The sequence below is a fragment of the Xiphophorus hellerii genome, chromosome 21, assembly GCF_003331165.1.
Source record: "Xiphophorus hellerii strain 12219 chromosome 21, Xiphophorus_hellerii-4.1, whole genome shotgun sequence".
Taxonomy (NCBI): Eukaryota; Metazoa; Chordata; class Actinopteri; order Cyprinodontiformes; family Poeciliidae; genus Xiphophorus; species Xiphophorus hellerii.
Window position 1 is genome coordinate 14,764,283 of NC_045692.1, and position 17,642 is coordinate 14,781,924.

General features: G+C 37.8%; 3 protein-coding genes across 3 annotated transcripts in view; all 3 read left to right on the plus strand.

Annotated features, from left to right (window-relative positions):
* Positions 1-62: 62 nt before the first annotated feature.
* Positions 63-7,961, plus strand: cry-dash (cryptochrome DASH). The gene is made up of 14 exons (XM_032552220.1): positions 63-257; positions 1,751-1,923; positions 2,886-2,979; positions 3,192-3,322; positions 3,428-3,576; positions 3,865-3,953; positions 4,056-4,129; positions 4,229-4,318; positions 4,779-4,858; positions 4,944-5,003; positions 5,094-5,251; positions 5,398-5,517; positions 5,677-5,853; positions 6,377-7,961. Exons 1-14 carry the CDS (start codon positions 195-197, stop codon positions 6,482-6,484), a joined length of 1,566 nt encoding a protein of 521 aa, XP_032408111.1. The 5' UTR covers positions 63-194; the 3' UTR covers positions 6,485-7,961.
* Positions 7,962-8,141: 180 nt separating this feature from the next.
* Positions 8,142-12,428, plus strand: myd88 (MYD88 innate immune signal transduction adaptor). The gene is made up of 5 exons (XM_032552222.1): positions 8,142-8,601; positions 9,405-9,536; positions 10,619-10,796; positions 11,055-11,146; positions 11,245-12,428. Exons 1-5 carry the CDS (start codon positions 8,292-8,294, stop codon positions 11,397-11,399), a joined length of 867 nt encoding a protein of 288 aa, XP_032408113.1. The 5' UTR covers positions 8,142-8,291; the 3' UTR covers positions 11,400-12,428.
* A 1,986-nt stretch (positions 12,429-14,414) lies between these two features.
* oxsr1b (oxidative stress responsive kinase 1b) overlaps positions 14,415-17,642 on the plus strand; it is a 47,191-nt gene continuing 43,963 nt past the window's right edge. Inside the window, exon 1 of the mRNA XM_032552219.1 lies at positions 14,415-14,767. Within this exon, the coding sequence (XP_032408110.1) occupies positions 14,698-14,767 (70 nt within the window). The 5' untranslated portion in view covers positions 14,415-14,697. The remainder of the gene's footprint in view (positions 14,768-17,642) is intronic.

Genomic DNA, 17,642 nt, shown 5'->3' on the forward strand with positions numbered 1-17,642 from the left:
GCTCCTCATCAGCTGTTAGAAAACCTTCTTATAAAACCTGAGGTTTTGTAACGTCGTGCCTGAAAACGTGACCGTGAACGCAGCAGCAGCCGCAGCAACACAGAGACGTCTCACACGGACGAAGCTCTTCCAGTCAGTCTGGAGTTTTATTACTTTTCATTTAAAACTTCTGTTCATCTGTAAACTAAACTACAATGTCAGCCTCTCGTACTGTAATATGTTTACTGAGAAACGACCTGCGACTTCACGACAATGAGGTAAGAATGTAAACTTGCAAATAAACGTGTGGTAATGTTTTGTTCGGACTTGAATGATTAAATTGTGGAGGTAAAATAAATTCTAGCTAACATTTGCATTTATATTTGCTGTATTTACTGGCGAGTTTACAAATCTACACATTTAAAACAGCATCAAATTACACAAGGAATTAAACTTTTTACTTCCGGCACCGTTTCCTTTAGAATAAAAGCCCCAACTTCAGAGTAAAATAAAGATGCTAGTCAGAATTTATTCTATCAGCGAAACTACCATTATATGTTCGTCACTTATAGTACAACCTTTCATTGTCAGTTATGCTATTTTAATATGTCAAGACAAAGTCACCTTAATAAATCCTGTAAGTCATCTATTACCCTGCTGTGTACTTATTATGAAGTTTCCTTTATTTTTCACTTTTTTTCAACTTTTACAAATTGTATATGAAAAAAAAAAATACAGCATTGGGTGTTCTAAATCAACAGGCACTAATCTAATAAATTCTAGATGAGGGCATTTTATGTATGAATTCTTCAGACATTTTGGTTTGGATGTTTCCTTTTAATTACTGCACATTAGGTTTACATGATACAATGTAAACCTAACATAGCTACGGAGTAAATATCTTTCAATTATTTTAATAGAAAAATATTAAAGCTTCAACTATGATACCAAAAGAAGTGTATCATTGAAAGTCAGGGTTTGTTTTCCCTTGACTGGGTTATTTAAACCAGTATATTGAAGTAGTATTCCATCCTGCAAAATGATTCAATATTTTGATCATTTCTGTTTTAGTTGGGTATAATATGAGTTAGAGTTATGTAAAATTACATAGTTACATTTAAGACTAATGCAATTAGGACTTCTTCAGTTGCCAGGATGTTTTTCATAACATTTAGCAATTATTTCAATACGTAGACTTAAAACGATATTAAAAACTATGCAGTATACTATGCAGTATCTCTATGAATTTTGCCGTTCTCCCTTTGCATGGAGGGTTCTCTCCTGGTCGTCTTACAGTCCAGAAATATGACTGTTTGGTTAACTGATTACTCTAATTTTCCATTGCATGTGCATGAATTTTCTGCTCGGCACAAAGCAACATTTGTAATATTATTACTTGACACTCGCTGGATAATTTGAGCAGCTAAATCACTGTAGGTAGTCAGCTAACAAACATGCTGCTCATAGCATGCTGACTGGAAACAGCCTTTTTGAGAGTGTTGGATGGCACTCCATTAGTTTTAAAGATGGAAAATAGTTCCTATTAATCAGTCAGTTTGTCTCTCTTGGAAGTAGTGCACATATGTAATATCATCCTTTCAAACATCCAACAACCTGTCTGAAATGGGAAAAAACTAAATAATTCTAGATTTTGTGTTTTAAATACCAACAGGCAACATGATTTAGTTACATTTGTGGTTTTATGTTTTTTTTATGTTGTTCTTTTTTCCAGATTTATAACCATCCTGACATTGTACTCTTTGATTTTCAGGTCCTCCACTGGGCTCAGAGAAATGCCGAACGCATAGTCCCTCTGTACTGCTTCGACCCCAGACATTATGTGGGCACGTACAACTTCAACCTGCCAAAGACGGGACCTTTCCGTCTGCGCTTCTTACTGGAGAGCGTCCGAGACCTCAGAAACACGCTTCTCAGCAAGGGCAGGTTCGCTATTAACTTTATAGCTTTATATGATTTATATGGACTGGAGATTTGACACAGGGTTCCCACACAGTCTGGAAAAGTATGTAAATTTAAAATAAGGGCACAGAAAAGTCCATGTATTTGGTTCTACTTGCTCAAATCAAATAGAAAGCAAAAACCACGATCATAGAACATAAAGAATTTGTGTTGAACCTAAAATTTTCCTTCTGAAAAAATGGGTCAGCAAAAAATTTCCATCTACATTAACTGTATTGTGCTGGCCGGCCAAATATACCATTCTTCATTTGTGGTTGTTTCTTTTTTTCTTGTTTCCTTCTTTAATTGGTTCCACAATTAAATCCTTCTGTCCGTTTCTTTCTTTCCTTCCATGTGTCCTAAATACCTTCTTACACATTTTTCTTCAGTTTTTTCATTCTTTGTGTCCCTACTTACTTTCCCTCTTTGAGTTCTCCTTTCTGCTTGTGTTCTCTCTGTTTCTCCTTTCTTGCTTTCCTCCTTGTGCTGTTCCTTGTCTATTTCATACTTCAAGTACCCTTCTGTTTTTTTTTTTTTGTTTTGGGTTTTTCTAGGTTTCATATTCATTCATTACTTTAGAAATATATGCCGTACATTCATAGTCAAGTTTAGTATTTTCAGTTTGAAAATTAGCTTAAAGAACTGAGAATCCCAGAATGTTGAATCTGGAAAAGTCTAGTATTTTTACACCAAACATTTGGCAGAACCTTGCTTACTTGATTTGAGGATATATTCTAAGTCACAGCGTGTGCAGAAAATGTTTTTAGCTTTCTAGGACTACATTAACTCGTTTCTGACAGGATCAGGATACACCTGGGTTTAACATTGCTGGTGCACACATTGTTCCCATAACTTTTTCCGCCCAGCTATCCCTCTGCCCAGGATGCAGCTGCATGGTATTATGCCAACTGCGAGTCGTGTGTGTTTATTTATTTTTTGTGTGACAGCAATCTGGTGGTGAGGAAGGGTAAGCCGGAGGAGGTGGTCGCTGACCTTATCAAGCAGCTCGGCTCCGTTAGCAGCGTGGCTTTCCATGAAGAGGTACTTTGATGTTCTCTTCATCTTTAATGTATTTTATTGTGATTTTATGTGCAAGACCAACACAAAGGTAGTGCATTTTTAGGTAGAAGATGTATGTTTTTTCTTCTTCTTTTTTTTTACATAGGAATTGCAATGTGTATGTAGGTGAGTACTTTGTGTAAGGCATGATTCTGTTTGAAAACATATTTTTACCTTCATGTACTCAAATCCAGGTTGCCTCTGAAGAGCTGAACGTGGAGAAAAAGGTGAAGGAAGTCTGTGCTCAGCTGAACGTGAAAGTTCACACCTGCTGGGGCTCCACGCTGTTCCACAGAGAAGACCTGCCATTCCACCACATATCCAGGTGTGGGGAGGATGCTGCTCGGCTGAACATAAAACAAATCTGATTCATGCTAGAGAAGCTACTCCAGGAGAAAGAAATTCTAGGCATGTTGTGTAATTCTTGCAGGCTGCCTGATGTGTACACTGAGTTCAGAAAGGCGGTGGAGAGCCAGAGCAGGGTGAGGCCTGTGCTGCTAACCCCCGAGAGGCTGAATCCCCTTCCCCCGGGGCTGGAAGAAGGAGCCATTCCCACAGCGGAGGACCTGCAGCAGACTGGTAAATGATGGCAATGTTGTTCAATGAGAAGAGCTTAATTCCAGTGCTTTCCCTCTACGTCTTCATATTCCTCCTTTCAAACTAGTCTGGACTCCTAAAGCTCCACATTCTTCCATATTCACAAAGCGTGTGTAAATCCACTTCTCCACATCAAACTTCAGTGGAAAATGGTTGAGCATGAATCTCTTCATTAAAACTCAGCTTTGGTTTAGTAGATGGATCCCTGTATATAGTTAAGCCTTTATGAATCATTGTGTTTCATTGTTTTTGTGCCGTTTAATCATCCAGAGCCGGTGACTGATCCTCGCTCATCTTTCCCTTGCACTGGTGGAGAAAGTAGTGCCCTTGCAAGACTCAAACACTATTTTTGGGACACTGTGAGTGCAACCTGCATTACAGAAATATACAAACTTATTTTGATACTGTTGATCAAAAACATTTTTGGGAGGAAATATAAAGTGTCCTGCCTATTTTTCTAGGATGCTGTGGCGACTTACAAAGAAACTCGTAACGGCTTGATCGGGGTGGATTACTCAACTAAATTTTCACCATGGCGAGTTTTCTTTTAAATATAACTTTCACTGTGGATTATTTCTCAAATGTTTCCCTTCTTGTTGCTTCTCTAACATGTTTCTATGATACCACATTGCAGGCTGGCTTTGGGATGCATTTCTCCGAGGTATATTTACCATCAGATCAAAAAGTATGAGAGGGAGCGGACAGCGAATCAGAGCACCTACTGGTCAGTATTCGTACTTGTATCAGTGCTTCTTGTGTCATTTTGTTAAGAAGTTAAGACACAATAATGATTTTTAAAAATATTTATGTGACAGTGGCCTGCAAAAGTATTCATAGTGTTTAAACTTTATTACGTTTTGTCATATTATAAGCCGCAGGCTTCAATACATAAAAAAGTACTCCCCCCGCCCCCAACATTATCCTGCCATCACCATTGTTTGCTGTGGTGATTTTGTGTTCATGTTGATCGGCAGTGCTTGCTGTCCTCCAAGCAGTGCACGATTGGGGTGTATTACTCTCAGTAATATTAGTATTAGTATGAAAAGTCATTCAACAGTCTTAGCATTTTTACTTGTACAACAAATCTTTTTTGTAATTGTAATGTGACAAATTATTGAAACGTTAAAATGATGCACCCATAAAACAATCTGGTCATGATTGTTTGAAATTTGTTTGTCTTGCAGGGTCATTTTTGAGCTCTTGTGGAGGGACTACTTCAAGTTTGTGGGCATTAAGTACGGAAACAAAATGTTTCAGGTCAAAGGTAATGTTAGAAAATGTTCGATCTGTTATTAATGTTGTAAATATAGTCTGCAGAACTAAAATACAGTGGTGCAATTTAAATTTAGGGCTTCAAGGAAAGTCTGTTCCATGGAAGATGGACACGAAGCTGTTTGATGCATGGAAAGGTTGGAGTTCATGGCATGTAATTGATCATAGTCTCACGCTAGAATAAATTCATGTAAGTCTTGGTTTGTTTGTGACCTTTGCACTTACAGAGGGCCGTACAGGGGTGCCCTTTGTAGACTCCAACATGAGAGAGCTGGCGCTGACAGGCTTCATGTCCAACAGGGGGCGACAAAACGTTGCAAGCTTCCTTACAAAGGATCTGGGCCTTGACTGGAGACTTGGAGCTGAGTGGTTTGAATATCTGCTGGTATGATGTGTAGACATTCAATATATTATTGATCAGCTTATTTAACCACAAAAAAAGCCCATCCAAATAATTTTATTTTTGACAGGTTTTTTTTTTTTAAATTTCTCCATGTTTACCCTGATTAATTTATTCCTTTTCTTGCAAAGATTGATCATGATGTCTGCAGCAATTATGGGAACTGGCTGTACAGCGCTGGCATAGGAAATGACCCCAGAGAAAACAGGAAGTTCAACATGATCAAACAAGCTCTCGATTATGACAACAACGTATGTTTTAAAAAAAAGTTTTAATCTCATCTTATTCACCTTCTGTATTTGTCTGGATATGGAAGCAAAGTACCTGAGTCACACTTTGTTTTACAGTCACAAGCATAGATTTGTGAAAACCTACTGATGCATAAACTTGGGCTCATGCTTCTGCTTCAGGGGGAGTACGTGCGCCGATGGGTTCCAGAGTTGGGCGCTATAAGAGGGGCAGACGTTCACACGCCCTGGAACCTGAGCTCTGCTGCACTGTCACACTCTGGCGTGTCGCTCGGTGAGACTTACCCAAACCCCATTGTCACGGCGCCTGAATGGAGTCGACACTTTAGCAAGAAACCGGTAGGTGTTTTAGAGAAAAGGGAAGTGGAAACTCAAAGGGAATGGTGCTTTTTTTTTTTCTATAACAGCTGCAAACAATGGTGAGAGAAAGAGAATGCATTTCCTGAATCATTACATATAAGTAGCGTTTAGAGATTTCTTGAAAAAACAACTTATAGTTTTTATTGTGAAATCATAGCAACCAACTTTTAAGGGGAAGGAATTTATCATGAATTGGGTGTTGAATAATATAACTCAGACTTTTTTATTTTAGTTTTTATCTATTAATGTCTTGTATTTATAATTAAAAATTATTCAATGTCAGGGTTCCTACTCTTCTGAAATGGTCTAAGTCATAATCAAACCTTTATCGTATGGTAATTTTTATTATGCATGAATTATTTAATCATTTTACTGTAAAGAAGATCAATGCAGTTTATTTTCAGTCCTGTAGTGTTTTTTTTTTCTTTACACTCTTCAATGTCTAGCTATCTATGATAAAGTCGATTCATACAAGTCAACATCTGTTGACCTCGTTTTGCAGGGCGGTGCAGGACCATCGCCAAGAGGAAAGAAAGGCCCGTCTCACACTCCCAAGCAGCATCGAGATAAAGGCATCGACTTCTATTTCTCCAGAAGTAAAAACCTGTGAAATGTCTTACTGCAGAGGATGGACAGTCCTTCAATCTTGCAAATTCAGAGTTACATGTGCTGTAAATGTTTACACAGTTACATAGGGAAGTTGTCTGAAGAGAATGTTTATTTGTTTGCTACTGAAAGCTGAACTGATACTATCAAGCCTTGCAAAAGCATTCACACCCCTCGAACTTTTTCACATGAATGTATTTTATTTGGATTTGTGTTGACAAACTAACACAAAGATTCGCTTAAAATTTGAGATTTGAAAAATGTGGTAGTTAGCTTCATTTACACATCTGCCACTAAATCCAGTGCCATTGCTTTTAGATTCCCCAAGATTTCAACATTTTGCGGAGCCCTGTCGAATGGGAAACGTGCAAAGACGCAGATGTCCACCTAAACTGACAGGCCTGAGAAGGAGAGCATTACTTAGAGAAGCAGCAAAATACTCCTGAGAGCTTTGGGGGAGCTGCACAGAATCGCTCTTCATGTGGGAAAAGTTGTTGACAGTACAAGTGTTACTCGTTTACTCCACAAATCGGATCGTCGCTGAAGCATTTTAAGAAGAAGGCTATTGAAAGAAATCCAAAAGAGGTCCCAGTTGCAGTTTCCCACAAGCCATGCAGTGAAAGAGAACGCCAAGGTTGAATGAGACGAACATTGAGCCTTTTGGCTGACGTGCAAATCACTCTGAACATAATAGCCTGATGGTGGAAAAGGGTAGTTACTGTGTCATGCAATGGGGATTGTTTTCTTTAGCAACAACTTTGTGATTGGAAGATGGATGTAGTCAAAAATGGGGCAGTCCGAGAATACAGCCTGTTAGAGGCTTCAAAAGACTTGTGTGGGAGGTTCAACTTCCTTTAGGACATTTACACCAAGCAAACAGCCAGAATACAACAGGATTTTTTTTAGATTCAAAGAAATCAATTAGTTATAAAGGCCAAGTCAAAGTCCAGATAGATTAAAATCCAATCTAAAGAATCTGTAACATGGCTTGAACGTTGACGTGCACATCTGCTCTCCATCCAGTCTGAGCTGAAGCAGAATGGGTAGAACTTTGCCACTCTCCTCTAGATATAACTTAGTACTTGCAGCTGCAGTTACAGTAAAATATAATTCTACAAAATATCTCCTCGGGAAGGGCTGAATGAAAATACATGCCATGATTCTAAGAATTGTGTTAGCCCACCACATAAAATACATTTTTGCTTGTCATGTGACAGAGTGAAATAGTTCAAGGCATAAATACTTTTGCAAGACACTTCATGTGCCTTATATACTCTTTTCAGAGTCTCAGCTTCACTTCCTGTTCTGGGCAGCTGAACCACTGAGAACTTTTCTCGTTTTTATTTTTCGTCCCTCTTGTTGCCATGACTGTTACAACCAGGTGGACATGCAACACGGATTATTTTATCTACCTGATTTTGATGCTGCAATATCTTTATTTGAATAAATCTGGATAATAAAGTTAGTTTTTCAAAACTCCACAGGAACAAAAAAAAAGTGCCTTAAAGTTTTTTTTTGTTTTTTTTTACAGCGTTATGTGAATGAGAACCTTAAGCAGTTCTGCCAACATTAGTTTTAAACATTTCTCTGCAGACAGATGACCATATGAATCTGACTGAGAGGTAACTTCCTCCCAGATGTGACGCAGTCGGCCGCGAACACTTCCTTGTTCCACTAAAAGCCAGGTGGGCTGTTCCTAACTACACAGTCAGCCTTCAAAAATCACACCAGTCGCCACCAGAGGTTGTTTTCCACTCATTTTAAACAGAATCCAGGACGTGGAAGAAAAAAAAGAAAAAACTATTTTCAACATGGACGGTACCGATTCCAAAGTCAATCTTGGTTCGATCCCTCTGGTTGCGCTTAATGTGACCGTAAGGAAAAAGTTGGGACTTTATCTGAACCCCAAACACACGGTGGCTGCCGACTGGACGGCTGTAGCGGAGACCATGGGCTTCTCTTACCTGGAGATAAAGAACTACGAGGCTTCCAGGAACCCCACCAAGACCATCCTAGACGACTGGGCGGCTCGGAACTCGGAGACTTCGGTCGGAAAGTTGGTCTCTATTCTGGAGGAGGTGGAGAGGAAAGACATCGTGGAAGATCTCCGAGCTTTGATAGGTGCGCAACTTATACAAAATATTAATACATAGTGATGCAATTTACTGATTTGATAGACTAACGGAACCGACCAAAGGGGCCAAATGCAGAAAATAATTTGGGGGTTCATTTTTAACTAAGGCCATTACAGTTTTCGTAGTCGGTCTAACTTCCGTTTTTTTGTGGGGTTTGAGCTCCCGATTATTTTTTATGTTATTCACCGGCAATAAAATCAAACATAATGGGCTGCAGGTTTCTTTGTAGGGTTTTTTCTGAATTAATTTTCGACTGAATCCAGTCGAAAATGAAGCGAACATGAGAGGATCCCCGTTTGTGCTACCAAGTACATCCTAATTTCATCTGATTCTTATTCTGTCCATCCAGTGTATGAATTATTGCTCAACAGTATGTCACTAAAACTTAAAAACAATTGTCAGCATGTTTGTTTGCTTTTTCCTGATCTAGATATGCAAATGAATTACAGTTAGTCATGCCTACTTTACTGGATTATATATTTAAAAAACATAAACAAACTTCTCACTTTATTCTTTATTATGACAAGTGAGTTAGGGGGCGGCATATAGCAAGAACTGCTGGTTTGCCCATTCTGCCTCGGGATTTTCTTCTTGAGACAAATTCATGTTTCCATCAATTATGACAAGTGATTCACTTCCTAGAAGAGCAAATGTGTGTCAGTTCGCTAAATAGTTGATTTCACCTTAGAACTGGGACATTTACTTTTTCACATTGAAGTTGCTTTTGATTGCTTTTTGTGTCTTTCTTATTTCCATATACATCCATATACATGTATGTTTTGACACCAGACGAGGACGTCAGGAAATACCTTGAGACCCAAAAGAAGAAAGCAGAGCCGCCAGTCCAGGTTCCCGAGGTCGACAGCTGTGTCCCTCGCACACCAGAGAGGTCTGGAATCACTGTGGACGACATCCCAGGAGGTTTGTCTTTCTCTAAATTCACTATTACACTTCTTCTCCGAGTAAAATATTTACAACAAAGATGTGTTTGACACAGTCTAGATCAGCTGAAATGCTGATTTCAAAAGAAGTATTTTAGCTTGTAGTTTCAAATTCAGTGATCAGTTTGCTATAAGGGTTGCAGGATGTCTTTGGTTCATCACTATAAAGGCTTCATGTTGCTTATCTTGTACTGAGATGCTCAGCCAAAGTAGATAAGGAACACCTTTCACCTAATAAAAAAGACAAGTGCATGTGCCCTTACAGAGTATCTGTACTCCTTCAAGTTCTTCGTTTTTATACAATACAACCAAAAATTCATATGTTTTTATGCTTCATGTGATAAAGTTGTCCCAAAATGTAAAGTGGACGAAAAATGAAGCTTTATTTCATATAGATTTTTTTTTTTACAGATAAAGTTGGAAAAGTGAAACATCTTGACAAAGACTCTGTGTGTCGCCTTCTGACACATAAACATGCTTTTTTATGGAATAAACCAACCCAAAAGCATGATGCTGCGGCAGCCATGTTTCATTGTGCGGACGGTGTATGGCGTGTTGCACGGTGTTTGTTTACGACCACCCAAGGCATTTTGAAAAAAGCTTAGAAAAAGTTACGTGTTTTTCATTAATATGAAATGGCCCTATTTCATTCTTTCTGCACTATAAAATCCTTCTTATTAGAGCTACTTGTTTCTATGTTCTCAAAAAAAATAATTGTAGTAGTTTAAGTCTAACCACTGTTTCTGAGCAGAGCATCAACACAGGAAAAGCTCCAAGTTATCTCAGAAATGAGATAACTTGAACTAACCTTATCAGAAAGTTTGCATCACTCTCACTTTCGTGCACAGCCTCGTGGGTTTTCATGTTTTGCACATCAGCCATAAATGCAACAAACGGCTTTGGACTTCTATGGAAATCTTTTTTTTTTTTTTCGTCTTTTTTTTTTTGACCATGATTGTGTGGGCGAATGTCTTACATTTGGGTTGCATTTAATGTACCTTTTTTTTCTTTTTACCCTAAATTAAAGTTTTGCTGAAAGTAATCGAAACGCATTGACCCCAGGTATCCCAGAGATGTTTGATGCCTTCATCTGCTACTGCCAGAGCGACTTTGAGTTTGTCCTTGAGATGATCCGGGAGTTGGAGCAGACAGAGTACAACTTGAAACTCTGCGTGTTCGACAGGAATGTGCTCCCAGGCTCGTGTGTGTGGACCATCACCAGTGAGCTGATTGAGAGAAGGTGGGCGTTATATTTCCGATACAATATTCTTTGTTTGTTTCGTAACTCTTAATTACTTAACGTTTTTGCAGCAAGATTCAACTTTCAGTGATTGTGGAGACTTAATTAGGCTCAAACAAGTTGGATTGTTAGTATTTAAACATAGAATGAGAATAACAACAAAAAAGCTTTTCATGTGCCGAAAGTCTTCAAATTTCCCCACTTTACTTTTGTGTCACATTCAACTCACGACTGTAGAGTGTGTGTTCATGTGTGCAGGTGTAAGAGGATGGTGGTGGTGATTTCTGATGAATATCTGGACAGTGATGCCTGTGATTTTCAGACCAAGTTCGCTCTTAGCCTCTGCCCTGGTAAAGAGGATTTTTATTTTCCATTTCTTGCCAGTTTAAAACAGCCTAAATCTGTATTTTGCAACAAACTCCGTCACTAAACCTTAAAAATTTTCCAGGGGCTCGAAGTAAACGTCTCATTCCGGTGGTCTACAAGTCGATGACAAAACCGTTTCCCAGCATCCTGCGTTTCTTGACAATATGTGACTACACTCGGCCCTGCACCCAGGCTTGGTTCTGGGTTCGGCTCGCCAAAGCGCTCTCATTGCCCTAACCGCAGAGCAAGGAGTGGATTTGTATCTGTGGGTGCCATTATCTTACTGCATTGTAAGTTTTATGTTAGACAATGATCAGATGTTGCAGACTCAAATGCATTGTTTCCACATATATCGGCATGTCTGCTAAAGACGTGTGATAAACCTTAAAATATGACCACAAGCTGAAAATTTTAGAGACATCAGACCTTCATCTTTTATATGTTGGATTGGTGAGGAAAAAGGCTGGAGGAAATGGATTTTTTTGTTTTACCATTCCTCTGTCCTATTTCCAAGACAGTGTCATCTTTCAGTATTTGCCTCTGTTTCAGTATTAATTTGTTTTGAATACATTATCTGCTTGAAGGGCAAAACAAACATTCAAAATCCCATGTGTGCTATAATAAGATATATCTCTATAAATAAGGGTAAATATTTTATTTTTCAGTGTGAGATTGTGCTACTGCAAAAAGTAAAATAAAATGAAAAATAAATCAAATAAATATTTTAAGGCTTTTTACACATATTTACCAGGGATGCCAATAGATATTGTCGCCATTTTCTCCCTCTCTTTGTGTGTATTGTTCTGGCACTGGAACACACTGAGGGTTTTAGCACATTTTTATTTACTTTCCCTTACATTTCCATCATAATTCATTTCATCGGGCACAACATTAAAGTTATTAATATGTAACTAAAGTATGAAAGTTACATTGCTTGTTATTTTCTAAGTGTGGGACATCTTTTCAGATGCAGTGCAGGATGTGCTACGTTTTCCGTACAAGCTTTTTTAGGTGTCTAATTTACTTCCTCTGTTGAGTCAACATTAAGACAAGATTGGAGCTGAACAGGAAGTGAAATTGTGACTGTAATTATTGCACAAGCTTAGCAGCTCTTTGCCTCGTGCTTTTTATGTTTCAGATTTATATGTTTACAATGAATTTTTAGAACTATTTAATTATAAATGAGTGTGTATTTTACCTGCATAAATGTTTAGAAAATGATTGTTTGAAATTATTATAAATAAAACCACCCTTTTGTTCTATTCTTTGGGGAGTTTTTGGTTTGAAAAAGTGCGTGGGAACATCTGAAAGCACGGGCTGTTCTGGAGTCACTCTTATCCAGTGTGATTGTGAAATAAAAATAAGTCTCCTGCAGATGGCGCTGTTGAACCCTAAAATTACAAAGGGGGGAGCTCACATGAAAGCTGTTATTTCCTTGGCTTTTAAAAAAAATTATTATTATTATTTTTAGCTGTTTACCCGGGCTGGAAATTCGCCTTTACGCTCTGCAAAGCCTTTTATGTTAAAGAGAAAATAGAAAGACGTTGAACATATTCGTATTTATTTCAGTCGCAAGGTTGATTCACAAAGGTCTTCGCAAATTCGAAGTTGGCCTCCGTTTCGGTACCTTTTCGTTGAAATAAGGGCAATTTCACTGTTAATCGAATCTGCAGCACCTTTAAACTGCTCTTGTTTAAAGTGTGAAATTGAATTAGATGTCAAAGTGCAGGAGCTGTCAGCTGACTGAGATCAGGTTTATACACTTATTTTGTTAAGATATTTTCTGTGTGGAAATTCTTCTGATTCCAAAAAAGAAAATGTTCTGTCTTTGTTACATTGTGAATTGGAGGTAGGTGAACAAATGTGGACCTAATCCGTCAGAAGGATGAAATAGTCCTTTAAACGTGAGTCTAACAAATAAGAAACCAACTTTATTGTTGTAACTTACATCCTCCTTTCAACTCCAGAAAAGTAAACAATAAGAACGAGCCGTGCTATAATCGGGACATATTCTACAATATTACTGTTGGCGTGAGTCAAACACTGCCACTTATTGGCCCTTCCTGGAGTGTTTTTCTCGGCACAGCTCTGCAAAGTGATGTTATTTATTTGAGCCTGTAATGTCGCACTTCCGCGTTTAGGGCAGTTCCGAGATGAATCAGCTCTGACAATATGTTTCTACAATAAAGAGAAAACAAATCTCTTTAGCGTAATCTCGGATTTACAGTGTGAAGTTTGGCTCGTATGCCACATATGCCCACTGGTTGATGCCACACAAGCTGGGGGTCCTGCGTGGGCAGATGACGTCCCCGTCTTTACGCATATGTGTCACACCAGCTGCAGTTCTTAATATCACCAGAAAGCCTTGCTCTATACCAGGTCGTTACATAATCACAGTTTCGCACTTCATTCATATATATAGTATCATGTCGTAGTTACAAATATACAAAAACAGACACAAATGTATCTAAGAGAAAAATAAATTGACAACAATCAATATTTAAAGGAACAGTGTGCGTTATGTCAATGTGGTGTTCAGATTAATATGGAGAATTCTGTTGACATAGGATAAATAAAAGCTATCCTGCCTATGTAAAGTTAAAATAAATGTTTTTACTTTATCATCTTCTTACTTTTGTATTAGTCGAATTTAATTTAAAGTTTACTTATTTGCTCATTACAGAGCTTAATGATACACTGTTTATTAAGAACTTTTCCTTCCAGCCGCCGTAAGACAAATGAGAAGTTTTAAATAAAGAAAATAGCCTATGATTTAGATATTTGTCAGAACTTTAATGCCAAAGAAATAAATTGTTAAACTGAGTTTATATGGTACTACTTTTTCCACATTTTTTTCCAGAAAACATTTCATGAGCAATTCTTAAAGAACAACTTCTAACTTCTAACTCATTTGGAAAATTAGAAACGTTAGAGAAAATTAGGAGAAATAAAAAAAATAATCATAAATCAATAGTTCACTTTAAGTAAACGTCGTTTTTCAGTTTAATATTACAAAAATCACCCTGAGCTCACAAAAACATAAAAAAAACCTTAAATATATTTATTGTCAACATGCACTGTACTTTAGGCACATCATGGAATTAAAAAAAATAAACTGAAGAAAATAACTATAACAAATGATGGAAAAAAATATAATTTTCTTATCCCTCCACTTCTCTTATCTCACGTTAAGACGTACAGACATTTACGCAGCACGCACGGAAGTCCAGCCAATCATAACATGTAACCTCATCTTGAAGCGCAGGACCCCGGGTTGATCTGGCAGGCCGAGCCGAACCTATCTGGTAGCTGCACACGAAGGTCCAGTATTTGCTCGGGAGGAATGCGGTAGGCGGGGCCGCGCTCGGCTGGTGTCAAACTTTGGGAATGACAGGAGTGCTGCGGGATTCGCAAAGAAGGGGAAGTGTCGCCCTTGCTGGCTCTGTTTGGATTACTTTGACTTGTTCTCAGTTGCAGTTTTTGGTGGATTTAGCACCTTTTCCACAGATAATAGCCTTAGCAGACTCTCTCAGCCATGTCCGAGGACCCGAGCTCCCAACCCTGGTCCATCAACAAAGATGATTACGAGCTCCTGGAGGTGATTGGTATGTGATCATTAGCTTGTTAGCATGTTGTTAACCGGCAGTTTGTGAATGCCTCACTATTGGCTCACCCAAAGCGGAACTCACAGCGCTGAACTCTAGCTTAGGTAGCTGGAAAACGAAAAGACAAGCAATAGGGCTTTTATTTTTTCTAAATCTAGGCTGAGCTGAAGGCATTGGGAGAGTTGGCCAATCTCGCTGTGTTTTGACTTGGACACAGAATAATTTACGAGGCTGTAAATGGGCATTTTCAACGTTTACGTGCAGCCAGGATCAGACTATTTGCTGGAAAATAACCGCTTTTGTTTGTCCTCGTGATACTTTCTTAAAGGTCCTTTTATGTGCTCCATGCTAAATCAATTAGCGAAACCCGAAACAAGAGTTTCCTGCCTGACTTGGCCTTAAAAGTGAGCAACCACTGCTACTTAGGGACATTGCATTTTAAAGCTTCTGTATCAGCCGTGTCGTTAGCGCTGCATGATAAGACAGTAACTTAAACTGTGTTCACGCCCATCCCACTCATTGGGGAAAAACCGATTCACATGTTTCTAAGTTGGGAGTAGCTACGTGACTGAAAACAAAATATACAACTTAATGAAGTGAAATAATATATACACTACACTAGAAGTCAAACTTTTTTTTAAAAACTCTATAAAAATGCAAGCACCATCTAAGTTGCAACACATGATCACATATTCCCAAAGTGGGGGTCGTGATCTCACTGTGGGTCGTGAAACATCCCGTGGACGGTCTTGTGATGAAGTCATATAAAAGTCAAAGATGGTTGCTACATGAGATTAGACGCACTGGCTATTATAAGAGAGCATATGAGGCTATTGATTTAACGTTTTGGGTTCACAAGGAAGCTAATTTTTTAATAAAAATTGAAAATGCCAATACGTTTTGTTTTTTTAAGAAACTAATTTGTGTAGAATAGTTCACTCCAGGTTTAACTTGACCAACTTAATTCTAAGATGGTCCGAATTCAAGAAAAGCAAATAAATTCTCCCTGTTTGTGCTTTTATAAACAGAATAGGGGTTTAATAAATCTCAAAGTTTTTGTTTTTTCTGTATTTGGTTTGGAATTATTCATTTCAGGTTTAACCAATCTAAGCAATTAGGATTTTGAAGTAGACATGATTGAATACAATCCAGACTCATTAAAAAAAATGCTCAAACACAGCACTTTAGCACTGATGGGAAGCCATGTAGCAGATGCTAACTTTAACATTGTTGTTATTAACAGTTAATCAGCCGTAGATTTCTCACACTCTTTCTTGAGCCATTAGATTTCTTTTCCTACCAGTTACAAATGGGTAAAAATAATATCATAGTTGTTTAGACTGTTCGTCTGAACAATGAAGACCTTTTTTTAATCGCCATATTAGCAATACTTCAGGACTTCAACTAATTACTGTTGAGATCTCAAATCAACAGTAAAAATCAATCAACAGTAAGTGATTTTGAAGCACCAAATTTTGGAATTACTGCAATAGTGCTGATGCATTGTATAGCCAAGAATGATCTGTTTCTTAGCATTGGTAGACAACCAAAATATTTTCATTAGTTTAGCATTCAAATGTGTATTGTATGTTTTGTATCTAGCATACTATATCTTTTTCTGAGAATGCTTCTTCTAAATCAGGAGTTGTCCACCTGCATCTCTGAAGCTGCATGGGGCTCTTAATAACTTTAAGCACATAATTTGATCAAATTTTGTAGTGTTTTTATACATTACTGATTAAAAAGGCTACTTTTACTATGTGTTCTTTGGTTTCATTAAATATCTCTATATTTTAAAATGGTGTCAGAAATAGTTTTTTGTTCAGACTTTTTTTTTGTAATTTGGCCACAAGCTATTCTTCTTTTCATCCCTTTTTTTCACCAAAAATACAGAAAGGCCCATTAAAAATGTTGATGTTTTTATTTGATCAGAAAACCTAGAAATAATAGTTTTCTAACTATGAAATCAATTTTATATAAGCAAGATATATTAATGCTGCACAATAACTCAAACAGCGTCAGTGAATGCAGAATTGCAATTTTAAAGGACTGCTTGGATGCAATATTTGGTGTTTCAATTGTCATGCATTCATATTCTGCATAATGATGACATATTTGCTTATTTGATAGATTCTAGTTGTTCCTTAATGTCCAAAGAAGATCAGAGGATGGCTGTCAAGATTAAAAGCTTACTGTAATATGTTTATCTTTCCTTTCTGTGAGTTTTAAATACTTGTAATTTTTCCTTATACTTTCTTGGAAAATTCAAGCCCCTCAAGATAACAGCTGGCACTTTTAGCTTGCACTCAGAGATAAAGACTCTTGTACAGAAACCAGTTCTGTGGCATTTTCCTGTGCTGCGTTAAGCACAACTTGCCCATAGGTTTGAAGCTGCTGAGGCTGTTGAAGCTTTCGACCTGTACCACGCTGACTTTAAAAATATTTAGGGATAGGGATCACTGTCTTAATGCAGGGGTTTAGAAATTATTAGGGCAGTTAGCCTAGATTCTGTTTTATTTTACGGATATGCTAAAACTAGTCAGAATTTGTTCCCTAAATGTAAAGAAGGTGGTTTAGTTTGTATTTCATCTAAACAGGCACAACTTGTCTTTTGCAACTTGTCTGCAGGGTTCCTCTGAGAACATTAAACAATAAAACTGCTATTATTACACATCTTCCTTTATTTACACTATTCTGCCTTCCCTCAATGTTTTGTTTTTTTTATTTAAAAGTTTGGTCTGAGATGTCTCAGTTTCTGTGTTTAGTCATCTCCCTAAACTGGATTCACTTATTGAATCCTGCAGCCAGAGTTCTGAATCTCTCACAATTTTAGCTCCATTAGTTGTTCAACTTTCAAGTGTTTTGAAAAGAGTAC

What these genes read in the sequence shown, in the direction of transcription:
- myd88 (XM_032552222.1), top strand. Translation starts at nt 8,292, where the DNA reads ATGGACGGTACCGATTCCAAAGTCAATCTTGGTTCGATCCCTCTGGTT. An exon ending in TGTGGACGACATCCCAGGAG is followed by an intron (nt 9,537 to 10,618) that starts GTTTGTCTTTCT and finishes CATTGACCCCAG; the next exon opens with GTATCCCAGAGATGTTTGAT. An exon ending in CGCTCTTAGCCTCTGCCCTG is followed by an intron (nt 11,147 to 11,244) that starts GTAAAGAGGATT and finishes AAAATTTTCCAG; the next exon opens with GGGCTCGAAGTAAACGTCTC.
- cry-dash (XM_032552220.1), top strand. Translation starts at nt 195, where the DNA reads ATGTCAGCCTCTCGTACTGTAATATGTTTACTGAGAAACGACCTGCGA. An exon ending in CAAAATGTTTCAGGTCAAAG is followed by an intron (nt 4,859 to 4,943) that starts GTAATGTTAGAA and finishes ATTTAAATTTAG; the next exon opens with GGCTTCAAGGAAAGTCTGTT. An exon ending in GACACTTTAGCAAGAAACCG is followed by an intron (nt 5,854 to 6,376) that starts GTAGGTGTTTTA and finishes CTCGTTTTGCAG; the next exon opens with GGCGGTGCAGGACCATCGCC.